This window comes from Octodon degus, unplaced genomic scaffold, assembly GCF_000260255.1.
Source record: "Octodon degus isolate 3935 unplaced genomic scaffold, OctDeg1.0 scaffold00020, whole genome shotgun sequence".
NCBI classification, from domain to species: domain Eukaryota; kingdom Metazoa; phylum Chordata; class Mammalia; order Rodentia; family Octodontidae; genus Octodon; species Octodon degus.
Genome location: NW_004524596.1, coordinates 21,026,798 through 21,047,650, shown reverse-complemented (window position 1 = coordinate 21,047,650; position 20,853 = coordinate 21,026,798). Strand labels below are relative to the sequence as shown.

At 41.7% G+C, this 20,853-nt stretch overlaps 1 protein-coding gene across 1 annotated transcript; it reads left to right on the top strand.

Annotated features, from left to right (window-relative positions):
* Positions 1-5,644: 5,644 nt before the first annotated feature.
* On the top strand, positions 5,645-15,674 carry Adamts1 (ADAM metallopeptidase with thrombospondin type 1 motif 1). Its single transcript, XM_004627704.3, has 11 exons — positions 5,645-5,853; positions 6,671-7,200; positions 7,275-8,162; positions 9,680-10,026; positions 10,397-10,529; positions 10,899-11,066; positions 11,478-11,764; positions 11,982-12,168; positions 12,279-12,454; positions 13,281-13,456; positions 13,592-15,674. The coding sequence occupies exons 1-11, from the start codon at positions 5,645-5,647 to the stop codon at positions 14,289-14,291; spliced, it is 3,801 nt and encodes a 1,266-aa protein (XP_004627761.2). The 3' UTR covers positions 14,292-15,674.
* Positions 15,675-20,853: the final 5,179 nt, after the last annotated feature.

The window sequence follows — 20,853 nt, the reverse complement described above, 5'->3', positions numbered from 1 at the left end:
TAATCCCAGTGCTGGGAAGGCTGAGAACAGGAGAATCACTGAGTCTGATCGGCACAGTGAAACCCTATAGACCCTGTAGACCCTGTGCTAAATACATAAAGAAAAATAACAGGGGCCGGGGAGATGGCTCAGTAGAATAAACACTTCCCTGGTGAGCACAAGGGCCTAAATTCAATCCCTGGTTCTGAAAAAAAAAAAAAAAGAAAAGAAAGAAAGAGAAAACTAACAAAAAAGCTTGTGCCTCTTTGAGATATTCGATACAGTATTGCAAGCCATAGTCACTCTCCTGAGCAATAGAACAACATAATTCATTTTTCCTCACTGTAACTTTAGATACCTTAACTTTTATACCTTAGATCAAACTCTCTCCTTTCCTATTATTCTTTCCAGCCTAAAGGTAAAAGGTGTAGGATATACCAAATATATTGAATCAATTACTGTAACATTGTTCATAAATGTTGAAATGTTACACTGTACCCTAAAGGTACATGCAATTATTATGTGTCAATTAAAAAGGAAAACAAAAAATTGTGACCACCACATGCTAGGCTGTTCCAAGTGTTCCATGTATCAAGAAAAAATGCTTCATTGCAGTTCATTCCCTATAATCTCCCTAGTACCCTGAACCTCTTTCTTTCCTTTCTTTCTTTCTTTCTTTCTTTCTTTCTTTCTTTCTTTCTTTCTTTCTTTCTTTCTTTCTTCTTTCTTGCATTTACTACAGGGTCTCACTATGCAGCTTGAACTCATGGTCTTTCTGTTTTCAGTCTCCCCAGCACTGGGATTACAGGCATGCACCACTACACCAGGACTTGGTGGCTGGCTCAGTGTGCCTGGGGCGGGGCTGGCACCGCAGGTGATGCTGGGGCTGGAGCACTTTCTTAAGCCCTTATCATCTACTTTTAAAGCTTTATGCCTATCAATCAGCATCATTTACCCATCAACTGTTCTACAGCAATATTCTCTCATCTTAGCTGTACTACTTCAGGTTTCCTTCACTTCACATGCAAGGAATCTATATCTCAGTAACAGTAATGGATCCCTTAAAGTTACAAAATAAAGCGGTAGCAGTAAGAATGCTAAAACTAAAAGGGACGTATTTGACTTTCCTCCTTTGTGAGCAGAAGTGCAATGACAGGGAGACTTCCTGCACTTAGATAAGGCGCTGTCCAAGCAAACTTTCAACTATCTCTCAGGATGGCCTGCTGGCCACCAAAGACAACAAGGCTTTCTGAGCCACTGTTTCTGACAAGAAGCAATGAACCCACTTGTTCCAGTGAGCTAAGCAAGCATCGTTTTCTGTGGGTGAAAAAGACTGGGAAGCACAATATAGGAAATCACTTTTATTAGTACATGGTGGCAATGTATAATGATTGTGTTCATCATGGGTACATAACACAACTTAAATCTTTTTATTTAAATCTCTCCCTTCTCCTTTTCCCTTCCTTTCCCTCCCTGTCTCCTTTCCTTGTGCAAAATACACAAATTTCAGTGGTTCTCAGCTGCCAATAGTTCTAGTTGCTCTACTGGGTCACCAGTGAGCCAAGGTAACTCATAACTCACCAATTAACTACTAATAAGTATCACCATAAAGGCATAAATTCTTCCAGTAGGGCAGGATCCTAGAAATCATCAAGTATTACCCTGTATCACCAACTCAAATCACTATGAAAACACTCATTTTGATAATTATATTAGGAAGTGAGCTTACAAACAGTTCTTATCTCAGTCAGCTAGTCAGTCAGTTACTTGTCACTTGACCGAAAGAAAAATGCAAGTGATTAAAATGTTTTATTCTGTGGACTCATGTGCCACCTGCTGGCTGAAACTGTCAGGTTCTACTGTCAGTATTGAGTAAATCAACATTACTATGTTAAAAGTAAGCCACTTTCAGAAATAAAAACACCCCACATGTGATTTTAAATTCCTAGGACATTTGGAAGTCACATGTATGTAGTGTGGTCCAGCATTTCACGAGATACCCACTGTATGACCTAGTGCAAATGTTATCTTTTGTCACCACCTTGTGGTAGCACATTTTCTCACCTTTATTCTCCCTTCTGTGCTTAAGGAAAGCTTTCTAAAACAGAAAAAGCAGTAACTTCAATATAGACACTTAAATATTAAGTAGACAGTACATAATAAATATCTGATGAATGGATGAGGTTTTGCATATTGCAATGCCTTTTCCCCCTTTTTTTTTTTTTTTTTTTTTTTTTGATAGACCCAGGGATTGAACTCAGGCAAGCACTTATGCCTATGGTTTTTGTTTTTTTTTTTTTTTTTAAATTGAATGGAGCTCTGAAATGCATTGATAAAAGTGTTCCACAATATTATCTTGTACAAGGTAGTTTTCTTTTTAGGAAGTAAAATTATTTTTTGCTTTGAGCTGGTAGAACTACATGATTAAAAAGTGGTTGCTTAACTTTAATATTTGGTCAGAGTAATGATATACTTCTTAAACTTTAAATATATATAAAATCTTTTAAAATATTTTACATGATCCTAAAACAGGAGAAAATTCAATAAAAACCTTACGTATGATTGAAAATCCATAAAACCTTTGCAAAATTTCGATGAACTAAATACCCAGTTGCATTTTATTTGTTGTAGACCATCGCCACCTTGTGGGCTGAGAAAGAGGTGCTATAGGCTAGCAGTCTGTTAAGGTGGAATTTTTTTAATGCTGGAAAATGACTATTAAAATGAAATTTAATAATCGTAAACAACATATAGCATAAATCTTACAACATACATATAAAACCACCAGGTATGTTAAAATGTTGTTATATGTGCTTCGAACTCACGATCAGGGTCCTCTATTTCTGAGCTCCCAATTTGACTATTAGAAATGTATGCCTTGAATGAACAGACTTCCCATAAGAACACACTGAAGAGAGATGTTGATTCAAGGCCAAACCTGAACTAATGTATTTTTTAAAGTTGACGTCCGTACAGAGGAGTCAGCAGATGGGAACACATGACATGATTTTTTAGAATTATACATTTTCTGCCTTTTCAAAATTTCCTTTCCTGCCCCAGTTCAAGGGAAGCACTAAATCTCATTCACTGCCCAAGAACATATCTAGGCTTGTGGGCCATTCAAGTATCTGGGCAATCTACATAACCCTTTTGAGGCTCAATTCTTCTCTTTTAAGGAAAAAGAATACATTTTGAATATCATACTTCTTTCAATTTTGTGAATACATGTTAGCACAAAAAGCTTAAGTGTAAAGGCAGGTAAAAGTAATTTATCTGTTTTCAGGCTTGTGTTGATGAAGATATAAGCTACTTTAAACATAGGTGATTTCTGTCTACTTTTTAAATTAAGATAAAACAAAACGGTCATTTGTCAAGTATGACTTTAAGAGCCTATATTCTTTAAAGTGACATCAATGGCAAACAGCTTTGGTATTTCATATCAGTAAATACTATGATATGAGAAAATGAATAAAAAGTCTTTCATAATCGTAAAATTAGTATTCTCTAAAGCAATGTTTACACTACAAAAGAAAAAATTCCGATCTCTTCTTTGAATCATCAGATTCCCTCCACTCATGGCTACTTGCTGAACACTGACTTTGGAACAGGCTTTACAAACATTATGAACTGAGCATTAGGCCTATACCATCCGAATCAGTGGGACAAAGACACCCACATAGGCTTGAAACAGAAAATGGCATTTTCGTCTTTATCACTTGAAAGTGCACCCCTCTTCTTAGGATGTCCCCCTGTTCGCAGAGGACAACAAAACTTTTATAGTCAAACTGTGTGGAGTCTTCTAATAAACATTTTTTAAAATATTATTAGATCACTTCTTCAAATCATAAAAAGTTGGCTAAAGTCTATAAGTTAAGGCATATTAATATTGATGTTTGTATAAGCCCATACATGTTTTATAAAAAGAAAACTAGATATGTGGGGGATAAGGATTAAAAGAATACAAGATATTCTGGATGCATGTTCAAATTAAGGAGCAAAAACTGTGGAAGTGGGGCCAGGGAGATAGTTCAGTGGCATAAGTGCCTGCCTGGGAAGCTGGGAAGCGCAAGGTCCTGAGTTTGATTCCTAGTAAAAAAAAAAAAAAAAAAGCACTATGAAAGTGTGTGAATGTAAAACTACAAGGATTTGGTATTACATCATTTTTACTAGTGCCTTGAATAAATTTAACTGTTATGGTCTTATTTCTACATTAAGTGATTTTTCAGGGCGCATGTTGCTTATAAATAAAAGTGTATGTTATATGGATATATTGTGTAATACTGCAAACACCCAAAGAGTGCTGATCTACAAAAAGAGTAAATGGATTAGATGTTCTGAGTGTGGAGTTTTTCAGCTTAGTAATTGGCAACTTCTGCATCCATGTCTCTGTTGAAACGATTAAAAAAGAATCATTTCCCAGAACTACAGGTGCACAACAGATTGGAATCATTATGCAAAAGAACAGAAATCTGGAGAGAAACCCAGAGAATAAAAAGCCATGTTCCTGGCAGTCTTTTTGCCTTTAACTCACTGCCTCTTCTTTTTTTTCTTTTTTTTTTTTTTTTTTTTTTTTTCTGTTTGGATATACAACATGAACGATGAAAAAAATTATAATGGATTTTGAAATAACCCATTCAAGATTAGAAATATGTGCCTTGAATCAAGACTTCCCATAAGAACATCCTGAAGAGACATACATACTCAGGCCTAACCTGCACGAATGTATTTTAAAAAGCTGTAAAGTTCATGTAGAAGAGTCCACAGACTGGAGTAAGTCACATGGTTACACATTTTCTGCCTCTTTGAAATTGCCCTTCCTGCGCCCCTGACCTGGTAAACAGCAAGTCCCCGCGCCATTGTGAGCACCTGGTGTCTCCTTCTCAAAGTCAGTCAGCTGGTCATTTATGTTCTGATCCCATAGTGCTGACCTTGCCATTGGGATTTTATGATGTGGTGATCAGTATCCTGTGAGTCTAAAATGGCCACTCAAGCGTTCTCTAACTTTTCTTCTTGTGAGAGTGAAATGAACTGAAATGTCAGCAAACAAAATATGGAACGACTAGTGCAAATGAAATAAAAGACTAAAAGTCTACAGACCAACCTGGGGAGCGGGCATGTTCAGATGCTTGGAAAAGACCACTTACAATGCAGAGAGACTGTGTAATCCTCTCAGTTAAAAAAAAGTAAAAGGGGGGGGGGAGAGAAAGAGACTAGACAATGTACAACCAACGTGGGCCACTCATGAGTGCAGATGGCGAAATGGAAAGTGAGGAGGGAGAGACGTAAAGAAGAGAGTAGACACACAGTAGGAAAATGTTACAGTGGGCTAGTGGAAGAGCAAAGCTGGAAACTGATAGCACAGATAGCTGAAGCTCTTAAAATATATCAAAGTCTTGGGTTGATCATTCAACTTTTGACTTAGGTGTGATCAATGGAAATCAAAATTACATTTAAAACATTTTCCACAGAGGGTAAGGGTCTGAGGACCAGGGACCATTACTAAGCCATTTGGAGGGCGACGTTTTTGCTTCTGCAAGTCATTCCTTCTCCTTTGATCTTTCCTGAAGAGAGAGTGGGGAGGAAAGATTTTGTTTTTCAAGTCAGCATTCTAGAACACAGAAAAAAAAGTTGGAAAGAAATCTTGATAGAGAAGTTTGAAAGAGGGATGCGTAGGAGCACTCCAGGGGACGTCCTGGCGCGGACCTACTGGAGTTGGGAAGATCTGGGAGGAGTGAAGCAGGAGCCGGGAAAGACGGGGGAAGGGCGGCGAGATCGAGCCGGGAGCGCGCGGCAGTGGGAGTGCGCGCCACAGCCCCGGGACTTGGGCGGTCTTTCTCACCATTGTCCTTCTGGCTTTCCGCCAGAGAGAGCATTGTGAAACATTTCCTTCCTCCGGGTCATGCAGCCCCTCCCTTTTTCAATGGAATGGCCGCTCAGCTTTTTTGTGGGGACCTGGGAGTAGAAAGGCTGAGCCTTGGCGCTTTCGTAACACTGATGCAGTCAGTCTCTTCCCTTCCTGGTAGGAAGCGGAGGGAGGGGTTGGGGAAAGAAACCGATTTCCTCCTTTCTCTGTTGCACCCAGTCTGGTTGCACCCAGCGATCGCTGCCGGCCCTGGAGTCGGAAACCGGGGTTCCTAGGCGTTACTGCCCCTCTGGCCTAAGGCCTGCAGCGTGGACAGACGCAGGCTGGGCAGGAGTTGGTAATTTCTCGAATTAAGAGTGAAACACAGTTCCCTCCTTGGGCTCTAGGGAACTGAACCCTGTTCCAGATCACCTATTCCGGAAATGTAACTGCAGAGAGGTCTCGGGGGCTGGGGATCAAGGCCAATGAAAACACGTTTTAAAATCCAGAGCCTGGGAAGTGTCCCCTCGTCCCTCACCTGCTTTCTAGGGGAAAGCGCAGGGTCAACCAAGTTTTCTCCAAGTAAAGTTGAGGCAGAGAGGGAGAGCTTGCTGCAGCAAAGAAAGGAGCTCACTGTGGGCTAGGGAGGAGGAGAGGTGGCGGTGGCGAGGGGTATTTCAGAGAGGACAGTTTTGGCTTCTCTCCCAGACAGGGAATAAAGGACTAAGTGGGGGAAAAGGGAAACTCGCGGGCAGCTGTAGGGCAGGAAATCTTGGTAAAAGAGCTCTTCACTCCTACTCTCCTTCCAGAGAACTCAAAACCAGCACCGTAACAAGGTTCCCGCTCCAGAGGGGCTGCAGAAGGGCGGGGAGGTCCTGGAATCAGCAGGGGAGGGGCGCGAGGGCAGGAAGAGCCTCCTCTCCGAGCCGCCGGGGCTGTACAAAGTGCTGGTCACAGCGCCCCTTCTGCATCTTCCGCCCCCAGACTGACGAGCCGTGGCGCGAAGCCAGCGCAGAGGAGGCCGCCCCCTCCCCCGCCAGGGGCCCGCGGCGCTGAGCGTGGCTCTGCACCGACTGAGCTCAGGGGGCGGTGTCTCCGCAATGGAAAGGCGGCCAAGCGGGGGAGGGGCTGGCCTTGGGACTATAAAGGGCCAGCCCGGGTTGCCCGGTTCTTGCACTCGCTGGAAAGCGGCTCCGAGCCAGCGACTGTTGCAAAGCCAAAGCACACTGCCGGGCGAAGAGGGCAGAGTCCTGCTCTGAGCGAGCAGCACCGCGGCCAAGCCAGACGACCAAGAGTGGCGCCGGGCTCCGGTCTTCCAGTTGCCCTGAGCCCCAGTGGCGCCCCAGAGCGCTTCGGGTTCCTGAAGCGCCTGCCGTGCGGTGCTTCCAACCCGGTGCTCGAAGAAAACCTTCCCGCGCGCCAGCAGAACGCCAGCGCCTCCGAAGTGACTGAGAGCTTCAGCTGTTGCCAGTTCTGAGCTTACTTTCAAAGAGTAACAGTATTTGTTCACTTCAACCATCCCGAGAGACAGCAGAGAAGCTGTACTCTTCTGACCCGAACAAAAGCTCTGCCTTGCTTGGCGCGCTAGGGCACACGGTGTCACCCGGGGCTCCGGTGCAGCGAGCATTCCCTGTTGGGAGCCGAAGGCACACGCCGGACGGCGACATGGGAAACGCGGAGCGGCCCCCGCGGTCTCGGCTCTCCCATTCTGCACCCTGGCTGCTGCTACTTCTCGCAGCGACCCCAGTACTGCTGACCGTGTCCGGAGCGCTGGGGCTCCCTGCGGAGGCGGACGAGGCGCTGGTGCTGCCGGCTTTGGAGCGCGCCCCAGGACACGAGACCACGCGCCTCCGCCTGGACGCGTTTGGCCGGCAGCTGCACCTGGAACTGCAGCCCGACCACGGTTTCTTGGCGCCTGGTTTCACACTCCAGACTGTAGGGCTCAAGCCTGAGCCCGAAGCGCAGCGTCTGGACCCTCCGGGCGACCTGGCGCGTTGCTTCTACTCCGGGACGGTGAACGGTGACCCCGGCTCAGCTGCGGCTCTCAGCCTCTGCGACGGCGTTCGTGGCGCCTTCTACCTGCAGGGCGAAGAGTTCTTCATCCAGCCTGCGCCTGCCGCTGCGACTAAGCGCCTCGCCCCCGCCGCTGCCAAAGAGGAGCCCCTGGCGCTGCCTCAGTTCCATCTCCTGCGGCGACGGCGGCGGGGTGGAGGCGGTCCCAAGTGCGGAGTCCTGGACGCCGAGACCCTGCCCAAGAGGGCCGTGGAACCAGAAAGGGAGGACGCAGTGCGACAGAGGCTATTGCGGGACCCGGCGCCGCCCCTCGCGGGACAGCCAGCAGGTAGAAAGTTTCCCTAGTTTGTCTTACCATTCATCTCCGTCCTCATTTTCCCTACCCAGTGTTAATGGAGGTTAAACTCCAGCTCGCGGGCGGAAACGTCGGTCTGTTTGGGTTGGTGGACTGATGAGGGAGTTTAATCTCTGATAGAAGATTTATTTTCATTTGCCCCAATAATGAATAACGACGAAAAGCGAGAAAATCAATGATTTTGCGCAGACCTAAGACAAAGTACTTTAACTGGGAAAGGGTAGTTTGTGACCTATTCTTTACATCTTCGCTGAATGTGAGCGTACACGACTTCTTTCCATTCCTTTTCTTTCTTTTTTAAATGATTTTAAGGACGCTCTTTGGCTAGGTTGCAGCTTCGCGCTGAGTTTTGTAACCCTCTGCATGCGCCTGGCGTTCTGAGGGCGGAGATGGAGAGAGGGCAAAAGAGCGACAGTGACCTCCGAGTGTGCCTGCAAGCCTGGGCGACTGCCCTACCGACTGTTCTGTCGGTTTCTGTCTCCTTCCCTTCTTAAGAGGCTGAATAGGGTAGCGGGGCCCCTCTAGAACCTGCCTGGGAGGTCTTTGCGCGGCTTGCCCCGCCTGCGCGCCTTTGTACCCCGCCTCCCAGCCTGCGCTCCCCCTCGTGGCCGTAATTCTCTCTCCAGCACTGTGCAAAATTACCAGCGGCAGATTTTCTGCAACGATGCTGCTGGTTTGTTCTGTGAAGGGCCTGCTATCAAGTTCCTTTCATCTTATCACTCCGGTCTTTTTTTTTTTTTTTTTTTTTTTTTAACTTTCCCTCGTGCATTGTTTTAGAATCGCCATTTCTCAGGAGCATCTGCTTCTAGAAGCAGATGTGTCCACAGCCCAGTTGAGAACTTTCCTGGGGATTGGTCTCTTGTCAGTAGCCCAGGGTTCTTTTCCAAATAATCAACCTTGGCTGGAGGCATGAATTTATCTCACTAGGGCTGCGAGAGTGAGCCAATGGACTGCTGGGCAGAGTGGGTGGTCCTTGTGCCCGGAACTCGCCGGAGCGGAGCACCCCAGGGACCCCTGGAATGAGAGCTGAGCAATGCAGACAGAGATTCCTACAGGTCCCGCCTCTTGGCAGCAGCCCCAGCCCTGCCCCTGGCCTTCCACGTGGCGCAGGATGATCTCATTCAGCACTGGAGTTCTGGCTTCTCCAGTGAAAGAGTGACTCAGGGCGGCCTGCCCGTTGCTGCTGCTCCAAGTTTTTACTACAGCTGGGTAGTAGGATGTGCATACTGCCTCGTTCGGATTGTAGAATTCAAAGAGGACAAAGAAATCCTGCTCACACACGCAGCACACTTTAAAAAAAATTCAAACAAAAGAAAAAAACTTTTTTAAAATAACCATTTCCAGTAAAAAGAAATGCAAATATTTTTTGTTACTGGGGCATATTTTGGTTTTATTTGCCTTGACTCATCTGGCTTTCCTTATATACTGGGAAGGTAACTATTCTTGGAGAAACTGCCAGGTAGCAAACTATCTCTCTTGTTTCTTGACAGGAACTGGAAGTGTAAGAAAGAAGCGGTTTGTGTCCAGCCCTCGCTATGTGGAAACCATGCTTGTGGCTGACCAGTCAATGGCAGAGTTCCACGGCAGCGGTCTGAAGCATTACCTTCTCACCTTATTCTCAGTGGCAGCCAGGCTGTACAAACACCCCAGCATTAGGAATTCAGTTAGCCTGGTGGTAGTGAAGATTTTGGTTATTTATGAGGAACAGAAAGGGCCAGAGGTGACCTCCAACGCTGCCTTCACTCTGCGGAACTTCTGCAATTGGCAGAAGCAGCACAACCCTCCCAGTGACCGGGATCCAGCCCACTATGACACGGCCATCCTTTTCACGAGACAGGTGAGAGCAAGACCATTCCAGTCATCCTATTGTCCTCTTTGAGAGTTAGCCCAGTCATCCCACAGTCCTCTTTGAGAGTTAGCATGGCATCAAACATAATGGATGTAAGGCTTTTCAGCAATATTTTCAGTTGTCTTACAAGTTCCGTTTTATTTAATTCTACTGTAACTTTAGTTTCTCAAGCTACATAGTTCAATTTTAAGAGATTAGTAGCTACAGTTTTGGTGAAAATCACATAGCTCCCTCCCAGCTCAACAATAATGAATGTAGATGCTCTAAAACGTAGGTGAAGACACATTCTGCTATAAAATTAACTTTCAAAGCTCAGACTGTTCTTTGTAATACAAAGATTTGCCTTTACTTTTTGTAGGATTTATGTGGGTCTCAGACGTGTGACACCCTAGGGATGGCCGATGTTGGAACTGTATGTGATCCTAGCAGAAGCTGCTCAGTCATAGAAGATGATGGTCTGCAGGCTGCCTTCACTACAGCTCACGAGTTAGGTAAGCTTATTTCAGAGCACAAGTTAAGCCTAACTCCTAGATTCTAACTGGTAAAATAATGCACTAGAGAGGTAGAGTTTGTGGATCCTATTGCTATTTTATACACTGGTACATTTTTAGAAATGTACTATAGGACATATTTTCCGCTATCTCAAACATCTTTGTTAAAATGTGAAGAAGAAGAGCTATAGACATTTGGAACTTTCCATGGTCCTTTACACCCTCTGGAAAGTAGACATCATACTTGAAATTGTTTCTTAAATGTATTTCTTTGTAGTGAAATAGCTCTTTGAGACAAACTCATTCAAGAGGGAAAGGAAGTGCTACAGATGACCTCTATTTTAATAAGTGTTTTGGACTGCTTTCCAGGCCACGTGTTTAACATGCCTCACGATGATGCGAAGCAGTGTGCCAGCCTGAACGGCATGAGCCAGGATTCCCACATGATGGCCTCGATGCTCTCCAACCTGGACCGCAGCCAGCCTTGGTCTCCCTGCAGTGCCCACACGATCACGTCATTTCTAGATAGTGGTCACGGTGAGGTGCTCAAGCTCTTCTCTCTGGAGGGGGCTCGGCTTTCCTTGGATGATATTCTAGTTAGGTCAACTCTTTGCTGCTGTTTTTATTTTCCCTCTTTCAGATTTACTTTTCACTATCAAGATCATAAGTATTGTGCTCTTAATCGCCAGTGTAAAATAGCACTTCTGGTTAAGTAGCTTCCAAAGTCTGTTCATTCATATTTTGAGCACAATATATTCCTATCATTGTTAAGCCAGAAATAGTTTACTGAGAATCATAACTAACAATTTAAATTTCCCTGCGTTTTTCCTCCATACGCTACACCTTTCAAATGACTTTGCTATACATAGTTGTATATGATAAACGTTTTGCAAAGTCATGCTTTCATTAATTAATTAATTACTGATAGTGGTGGCATTTCCCTTGCAGGAGAATGTTTGATGGACAAGCCGCAGGATTCCATCCAGCTACCATCTGACCTCCCTGGGACTCTGTACGACGCCAGCCGGCAGTGCCAGTTCACGTTTGGAGAGGAGTCCAAGCACTGTCCCGATGCAGCCAGCACTTGTGCCACTCTGTGGTGCACTGGCAATTCTGGTAGCCTGCTGGTGTGCCAAACCAAACACTTCCCATGGGCGGATGGCACCAGCTGTGGAGAAGGAAAATGGTGTGTCAATAGCAAGTGTGTGAACAAGACCGACAAGAAACAATTTAATGTGAGTTGTCTCTGCTGAAGCACATTCGCATCCCTTTATAATTTAGAATTAGAAAAAAACTGAAGTGATGTTTAAAAGTTTTTACCTAAATTCCCCACCTGTGTCCTCTGGAATGCAGTGTGGCTTAGTTTTAGAATTCATTGTTCCTCCCCTCCTTTTCTTCTTTGAGAGGTCTCTTTGGATAATGCTAACAAGGATGATTTGTGTCTTCATTTAGACTCCTGTTCATGGAAGCTGGGGACCATGGGGACCCTGGGGAGACTGCTCCAGAACATGTGGGGGAGGAGTTCAGTATACAGTGAGGGAATGCGACAACCCAGTCCCAAGGAATGGGGGGAAATACTGTGAAGGCAAACGAGTGCGCTACCGATCCTGCAACATTGAGGACTGTCCAGATAATAATGGTAGGTAGCAACGGGAGTCCTCTTTGAGTAAGTGGGATAAAGAGGCTGAACCCGCAACAGATGGATAAAGGTGGGAAACTGACAATGGCATTGTATCATTCTCTTTCCAGGAAAAACTTTCAGAGAAGAGCAATGTGAGGCACACAATGAATTTTCCAAAGCTTCCTTTGGGAGTGGGCCTGCTGTGGAGTGGATGCCCAAGTATGCTGGTGTCTCACCCAAGGACAGATGCAAGCTCATCTGTCAGGCCAAAGGCATTGGCTACTTCTTTGTTTTGCAGCCCAAGGTAGATATTTTATACTCATTTTTTGTCCAAGCACAAGGCCTTGGCTTGCCACCTTTTCATTCTACCTTTGTTTTGCTTGTGTTACTCTATATATTAAACTGTGTTTAGTTTTAAATTCTGACTTCTGTTCTTCTAAATGTAGTAGCAGCTGCGTGCTTAGAGGTAGTGTTGCTTCATGTTATGAGTGAAGCTTAAATCTACTGCTTATGACTTTGGCAGTTGCTTAGTATTACTCCTTTGTGTAGAAAGAAATGCCCTTTAAAGAAGGAAGGGCTTCTTTTTATAACTAGGTTTCACATACAACTGTGGTTAGATAAATTATATATTAACATAGTAACCAGTGGTTCTGAAAAATAGTTTAGGCATGGTCCAAAGTACTTGTTACTGGGTAACCATCAGTAATCTGTGCAAACATGCTTTTAAAAAGCAAGTCTGAGTGCTGATAATTCATAAACTTGAGCATATATGTTGAACAAGAAGTTATTTTTCCTGAGAGGCTAAACCTGCCTCTAACAAAGAAAATAGAATTTAATTTGGTTGAGATCATCATGTGTCATTAACATTGTAGGCTATGAAAATATTCCCAAATTCACCTCGGCTGTAACAAAGACCCAATGACCAAACCGATGTTCAAAATTTATAATTTTTCAGATGTCTATATTAGTATGAAAATAAAAAGCCAGAGACAAGGGAGGTGTATGCCAGTTTGAAGAACACTGTTTTTAATTAGCCTAGTCCAGAAAAGAGAGAAGACAAAGCTTACAGGCACAGTATCATTCCTTCCCTGGGAAAGACTAACACTACGTGTGTGTCGCCTTCTTTTCAGGTGGTGGATGGTACCCCCTGTAGTCCAGACTCTACCTCCGTCTGTGTTCAAGGGCAGTGTGTAAAAGCTGGTTGTGATCGCATCATAGATTCCAAAAAGAAGTTTGATAAGTGTGGTATTTGTGGAGGAAATGGATCTACGTGCAAGAAAATATCAGGATCAGTTACTAGTGCAAAGTAAGTTTTAAAATGTAGTCTCTGAGATCTTATAATCTGGATGTAGAAAAATGTATTGTAAACAACTGTATTTTTAAGATGAGTAATCGACTAGCCAGTGAGTGAAAGACACATATCTCTTTTTCTTGCTCACAGACCTGGGTATCATGACATTGTTACAATCCCCACTGGAGCCACAAACATCGAAGTGAAGCAGCGGAATCAAAGGGCATCCAGAAACACTGGCAGCTTTCTGGCCATCAAAGCTGCCGATGGCACCTATATCCTGAATGGTGACTTTACTTTGTCTACTTTAGAACAAGACATTACTTACAAAGGTGTCGTGTTAAGGTACAGCGGTTCTTCCGCAGCTTTGGAAAGAATTCGCAGTTTTAGCCCCCTTCAAGAGCCCTTAACCATCCAGGTTCTTACTGTGGGCAATGCTCTCAGGCCCAAAATTAAATATACTTATTTTGTGAAAAAGAAGAAGGAATCATTCAACGCTATCCCCACTTTCTCCGAGTGGGTCATTGAAGAGTGGAGCGAATGCTCTAAGTCATGTGGATCAGGTGTGCAGCGCAGAGTAGTAGAATGCAAAGACATTAACGGGCAGCCTGCCTCTGAGTGTGCCAAGGAGGTGAAGCCAGCCAGCACCAGATCTTGTGCAGAAACGCCTTGCCCACACTGGCAACTGGGGGATTGGTCTCCCTGTTCTAAGACTTGTGGGAAAGGTTACAAGAAGAGAACCTTAAAGTGTCTGTCCCATGATGGGGGGGTGTTGTCTCCTGAGAGCTGTGATCCTTTAAAGAAACCCAAGCATTATATTGACTTTTGCACAGTAGCAGAGTGCAGTTAAGCAGTGTCAGTTTTGAGGAAAAGGCAGTGTGGAAGGGCTGGGGCACTGAAATCAAGGCATCCTGGAGGGATCCCAGGTATCTTGCCAGTAACCAGTTAGGTATGTCAGTGAGGCAGATGTGTGCATGCAGTTAGATAGAAGTTAGATCGTAAGAATATTCTACCAGTTACAAATTTGATAGGGTAGTTATGGAAGTATTAACCCCTGAGCAATGATAAAGCCACAGAGTTTTATTATTTCTTTTGTTACATCTATAACAGAAACAATTGTCAAAATAAGTCCTGCAAGCCCTGTTTTCCTGGAACTGATTAAATGCTTTCAGTCATGGAGGTTGGAAAAGGTAAATCAAGAAAGATGAGATTTTAAGACATGGCTTACCTGACCTCATTAAAAATGGCAAAAATGACAAATGGCATCTTTGGCCAGCCCCATTTATGGCAGAGAATGATTGTCAATTTTAAGATCCCAGAACATTCAAGCCAAGGGAAAGGTGCAGCTATATAAAATAAATCAAGACTCCTTCACCTTCTTGTGCCATCTTCACCTGGGTAGTGCATTTTGAAGAAGAGACAACATCTGTATTTATGGAAGTACGTTAATTCTGCAAAGGCAAAAAAGAAAAAGCAGCAGAATACTAAGAGCTGACAAAAATTAAGGCAAAGCGATGACCTTGGTACGTCCAAGCTACTTTCTCTGCATGTGAGCCTGCTTTGGGGATGTGCACGGAAGGAAATAATCAGTTTCTCAAGGAAACAAATGAGATCACGCAAAAAGGATGTGATGCCACAAGGAAGTGTGGGGTGGGGAAAGTAGGAGCCCAAGGGCTTGAGAACAGTGAGGTCACTGGTCCCATGGTGGGGACGTTGCTGAGGGGTAGCAGGTCCATTCCTGGCAGCTGATCCAGCAGTCATATCCTGGTGAATGTCTGTTCAGCTCTTCTACTGAGAGAATATGACTTTCCATATGTATATAGTAAAATATGTTGCTATAAGGTATATGTACTTTATAAGTATTGGTTTGTGTGTTCCTTCTAAGAAGGACTATAGTTTGTAATAAATGCCTATATAACATATTTATTTTTATACATTTATTTCTAATAATAAAACGTTTAAATTATATCACTTTTGTTAAAGTGCATATAAAAATAGAGTATTTATGCAATATATGTTACTAGAAATAATAAAAGAACACTTTTGAATGTTTATGTCTTATTTTCTGAAGTGGGATTTGACTTTGGGAAGGAAATTCTTAAGAACAAATGTTGAATATGAAGACAACTTTTTTCATAATTTCTTTGGAAATAAGATTGAGTTCCAATGAAATATATTTCATGTAACCTTGATTTATAGAAGTACTAATAAAAAAGAATTTGTGATAACTTTACTGATGTTTGTTACTAATATATTTAATAATATACATCAGTAGTTGGCACACTTCTACTAAATATTTAAGGATTAATTAGTAAATATTTAAGGCTTTGTGGATTATAGCATTTCTGTCACCATGACAACACATTGATTTTTTTTTTTTTTTTTCCTTTGGTACCGGTAATTGAACTCAGGACCTTGCGCTTGCCAGGCAGGTGCTGTGCTACAGAGCTACATCCCTGCTTGTGTAGACAAAATAGTGATAAATGATATGTAAATGAAAGCACATGGCTATGTTAATAAAATTCTTTCTACAAAAACAAATTGGCCATATTTGTTCTGTGGGATTAGTTTGCCAACCCCTGATGTATATCATAAATGAAAAGATGGTTTGATTATAGATACATTTTGTAATTCATCTATCCTTTAGTTATATTATGGTAATGAAACTATATAGAATTAAGGTACTAGGGACTAGCCAAGTAGCTCAGTGCATTAAAGCATCTGCAAGCAGGTGCAGGGATGGGAGTTCAATCCCCAGGCCTGTCATGCTGAGATGGCAATTGAGACTGGGCTGTGGTGGCACGCACCTGTAATCCCAGCTCTTGGAAGGCTGTAGACAGGTGGATCACTACAAGTCTGATCTAGTAGTGAGACCCTGAACACCCTATAGACCCTTCCCTAAGTAGATAAATAAATAAATAAATAAATAAATGAAGCTGCTACGTAATAAATGATGTTTCAAATCACATCTGAGACAGACATTGTTAAGCAAATTCTCCAACCGTTTCCCCTGCTCTTTGGGAATGTAGAAACCCACCCTTTTGTAAATCATGTTTTCAATACACAAGCACACATCCATGACAAAAGCTTCTAGTGCTCATCATCAGCAGAGGAATGGGTGAAGCACATGGTATTTACAGAACACGTTGGCGTACTATCCTGCGGGAAACAAAAATAAACATCATTTGTGGGAAAATCGATGCACCTTAAGGCCATAATATTAAATGATGTAAGTCAGACACACAAACTCACATGTGGTATGGCCTCTATAAGAAACCCAAATTATAAAGAGCAAAATATAAGAAGGGCAAGTAAGGAGACAGGAAGTTCTCAAAGGGAAGCATATGAAGGGAGGGGAAGAGGGAGAGGGAAAAGGATGACGATGCATGATGTGCATGTACCAGTCCACACCACCCACTGTGTGCTGCAAACCTGTGCTAGTAACAATAAGTAAAAATAAAAACTTCAGACTGCTTCCAAGATAACTATACAGCTTTCAGGAATTAGTTCATTTACTAAAACAGATTATAAGTTTAATCACAGATATTTTCAACTTTCCATTTCCTTGTTTTTTTCTATCCTTAGAATGATTTTTTTCTCATATAGTTATATGGTAATTTTAGCTTCAGATGATAATTTTTAATTTATCCTCACAGATATTTACTGTGTTCCCCTGAGAAAGGAGTCCTAGAAGATCCTCCAGAGTCAGATGTATGGGATAAAAGAGTTGGGCGGGGGAGGAGAAAGTCACGTTAATCTCTAGTTAGTTAAATTTTTTTACCTGTTGGGTTAAGGACTGAAGGGTAAAGGTGAAGTCTAATTCCATTGCAGGAACCAGTGTCTGTCCCATTTAAACACAGAATTTGGCCATGCAATTCAACAGCCTAGCTTGCCCTGTTCCCCAGCAAACCTTAGCACAAATGCCCATCACAGGTGACAGGGAGGATACACACAGGAATCCCCCTGGTCCTTGCTTACTGCATGTGCCAATTGAGAAAAGAAGAATCACATACCATGGATGGTAATGCACAATACACAGAATCAGTTTTTTACCATTCTCCATTCACTTTCTTTTTTCCTTCTTAAAAGGTTTAGATGGGTTGGATGCATTCAATGAACTAGTCTAAAATTAAAGACATAAAGAGATGGATCCAGCCAGGACGCTTTTGCCATCCTTTTCATTTTCAGTCCAACATAATGTCAAAGTTGTCTAGTGTTGCCACATTCTTTTTTAGCCCCCTACTGGTGAGAGTTTTGTTTTATCATGAGGCTGAACAATTTAAGGTTATGTTGGCAACAAAGAGAGTTCAGTTCAAAACATGCATCCTGGTCTGTGAGCTTGACTATGTAGGAGCTTAAAAGGAAGAAAGGTGCTCTTATTTTGCTCTTTCTCCCTGTAGGCATAAGTGAAGAGCTGGGACAGTGTTAGACATTGATGAAAACACCTACTTTTGAAATATACACTTTCCCAACATTTCATAATCACCCATCAAGCACAATTCTTAGATTAAACATTTCACCATAAGTTGGCAAACTTTACAATGTTTGATCTCTGTTTAATTTGTCTTTTGAGAAGAGCATAAGAATAAGCATAATTTTCTAAGCTCATTGATTTTCCAGAAGATGAGAAAATAAAACTTATTGATGTAAGAAATGTGAGTACTTAGCCTATCAAGGAAATTGATCCAAGTTATTCTAATATAAAAATACAAGTTGTTCTGCCCCACACATATATCTTTCTGTCACATGGTTTAGCTTGTATCACACTGGAAAAAAGAGGACAGAGGATTCCTTGGTTCATCAACAAGTTTCTCCAGCAAATTAATGTTTTCTACCTTCTCTTAAGAGCAGCGAAACATAAAAACTAGTATCTAGAACATGTCAAGTTGTAGAGGGAATATGGAGCCACACTTCCCACCTGCTTATTCCTGTTCATCTCCATTCCTTCCCAGAGTGATCTCTGCTCTGTGTGCTCTCATCACTTTAATTTGGAAAGCTGACTTTAGAGTTCCATTCCATTTATTGCACATCCTTTAGTTATGTTGAAATTCTTATAATTATTATGCAATTATGTCTTTGGAATTGTGTCTGCTTTCTGGACTACAATATTTAGGAACTAGAGGATTTTTCTTTTCTGCTGCTCTGCAGCAAAGGGGCAGAACATTCACTTGCTCGAGTGGGAAGGAGAACAGGAGTGCAAATGTGTAGGAGCGATTGAAGGGGGATCCTCAAGTAGGGAGATATTCACATGGAAACCAGTAAGATGCAGAGGGACAGCTCCAGAGGGATGAAAAGCAAGGAGACATGACTACTACCCTTAGGTCTGGCCTGTCTTGCAAGAAGGGAGAGCAAAAGGCCAGTGTGGCTGAAGGAACCACAAAAGCTATGGGATTCTAAATTAACTGTAAATGTAAACACAGGTATTAAGATATGCATATATAAATTTAAATTATATATTAAATATACTTATATATAATATATAATTATATATTAATATATATAATTTAAACTTAAAGCCATATGTCATATTGATGAGATTATGAATGGACAGAAATTTCTCCTATTATATTGGGAGTTATGAGAAAATAGCATTTTTATCCTGAATTTAATCATTGGAGCTAGCTGAATGACACTGCTTGAAAACAAGCACATAAAAGTCATTTCAGGGAAAGAGGATGTACATAGAGCAAGCCCATAAAACAAGGAATGGAAAGAAAAGGAAGCCTATAAACTAAAATTACAGAATCCCTAACAAGCTATTATTATGGTACATTGTTTAAACTTTCCTATTAAAAGAAAAATATCTTCAGGACGTGCTTAAAAATAAAATTTGAGGACAGGATAACTAAGAGGAAACTATGTAAATCAAAATGCCATTGTTTAAAAAAATGCCTTTGTTTTCCAAAGAAGTACTAAGATTTATCATTCAGACAAAGCAGGAGGAAAATAAGATTTCAATATGATTATATTCAAGGTGGAAAATCAGTAAATAAAATGACAAACAACATTTTTGCTGAATTACAGGTATAATCCATGATGAAGTAAGTGTACCAGGTGACATAACATGTCTGAAAACTTTTCAAAGTAAAACATAATAGAAAAATATTACTTCATCTTTAACATCTCTCTCTTTCTCTCTAGCTATGGGCAAACCAAATACATAAAAGCAAAATAAAAACTTGGCAAAAAAAAAACTTGAATAAAGGAAAAGACATACAAATTTCTTTTAGTTTGACTACAAACTGTAAACATTTTTTTTTGCTTTCACCTCAACTACCAAGTAATTTCAATAAATTTTAATTATTAGCAAATAATTCATCATTAAATCACAGTTAGTAAAAAGTGATATTTGTAGAATTATTAACAAGCACATCAACGAATGAGAAAAATAGACTAAATACAATTCTTATTAACTGTAACTACAAAATATTAGGATAGAATTAAGTTAGAAACAGAAATATGTGCAAAAAAATAAATTAAATTAAAAAAACATTGCTCCAAATGCAGCCCTGACATTTCATTTGGAAACAAATAAATGTGTTTAACATCCTCTTTTTAAATCATTCATTTCCTGCAATTTCAGATGTACAAGAAGTTAGAATATTTTAAAGAAACCTGTGTAAAAATCTCCACTTAAATACAACCAGTAGCTCCACATTTTGTTGTTGTTGTTTTGCGGAACCCAGGATTGAACTCAGGCCCTTGAGCTTGTCAAAGAAGTGCTAATTCTACGGAGCCATCTCCCCGGCCCCCAAGCTCATGGACTACATTTGTATTCTTTGTATTACTTTATAGTTTTATTGTAAGGAATCAACTCACATGACTACAGAAGCTAAAAAATTCCAAGATCTACATCTACAAACCCAGGAAATCTGATGGTATTTTCTCTGAATCTGAAGATAGAAGAAAATTGATGACACATATCAGAGACTGACAGAGAAGATGAAATCATCTGTACTCAGTCCTTCCGTCCTCTTTAGACCCTCAACAAGACTGCAGGAGACCCAGCCCCAGGGCACAAGGTGATTGACTTTAGTATCTGCAGTTTCAAATGTTAACCAACACTACACTCCAAAAGAAACATCCAGAATAATACTTAAACAAATATCTGTGTATTCCATAGCTCAAGTAAGTTGCCACATGAAATAAATCATAACAAAATAAGTATTAGTAATATAGAAAGAAATACTGATCTGATCTCTGGATGGAAAATGAAAACAAAAAGACAATGATATCTGAACACAGAAGCCATAAAATGTATTACACCAACAGTAAGCACATATACAGAAATGGATTAATTAATTTGACTTTGGAATGTTAAATTTCTATGTTTTTGAAGAAATCTTTAGAAGTTGTGAGAAGTCTATTTTCTTAAACATCGAAGACATACAGATGTGATTTGTCCTGCAAAA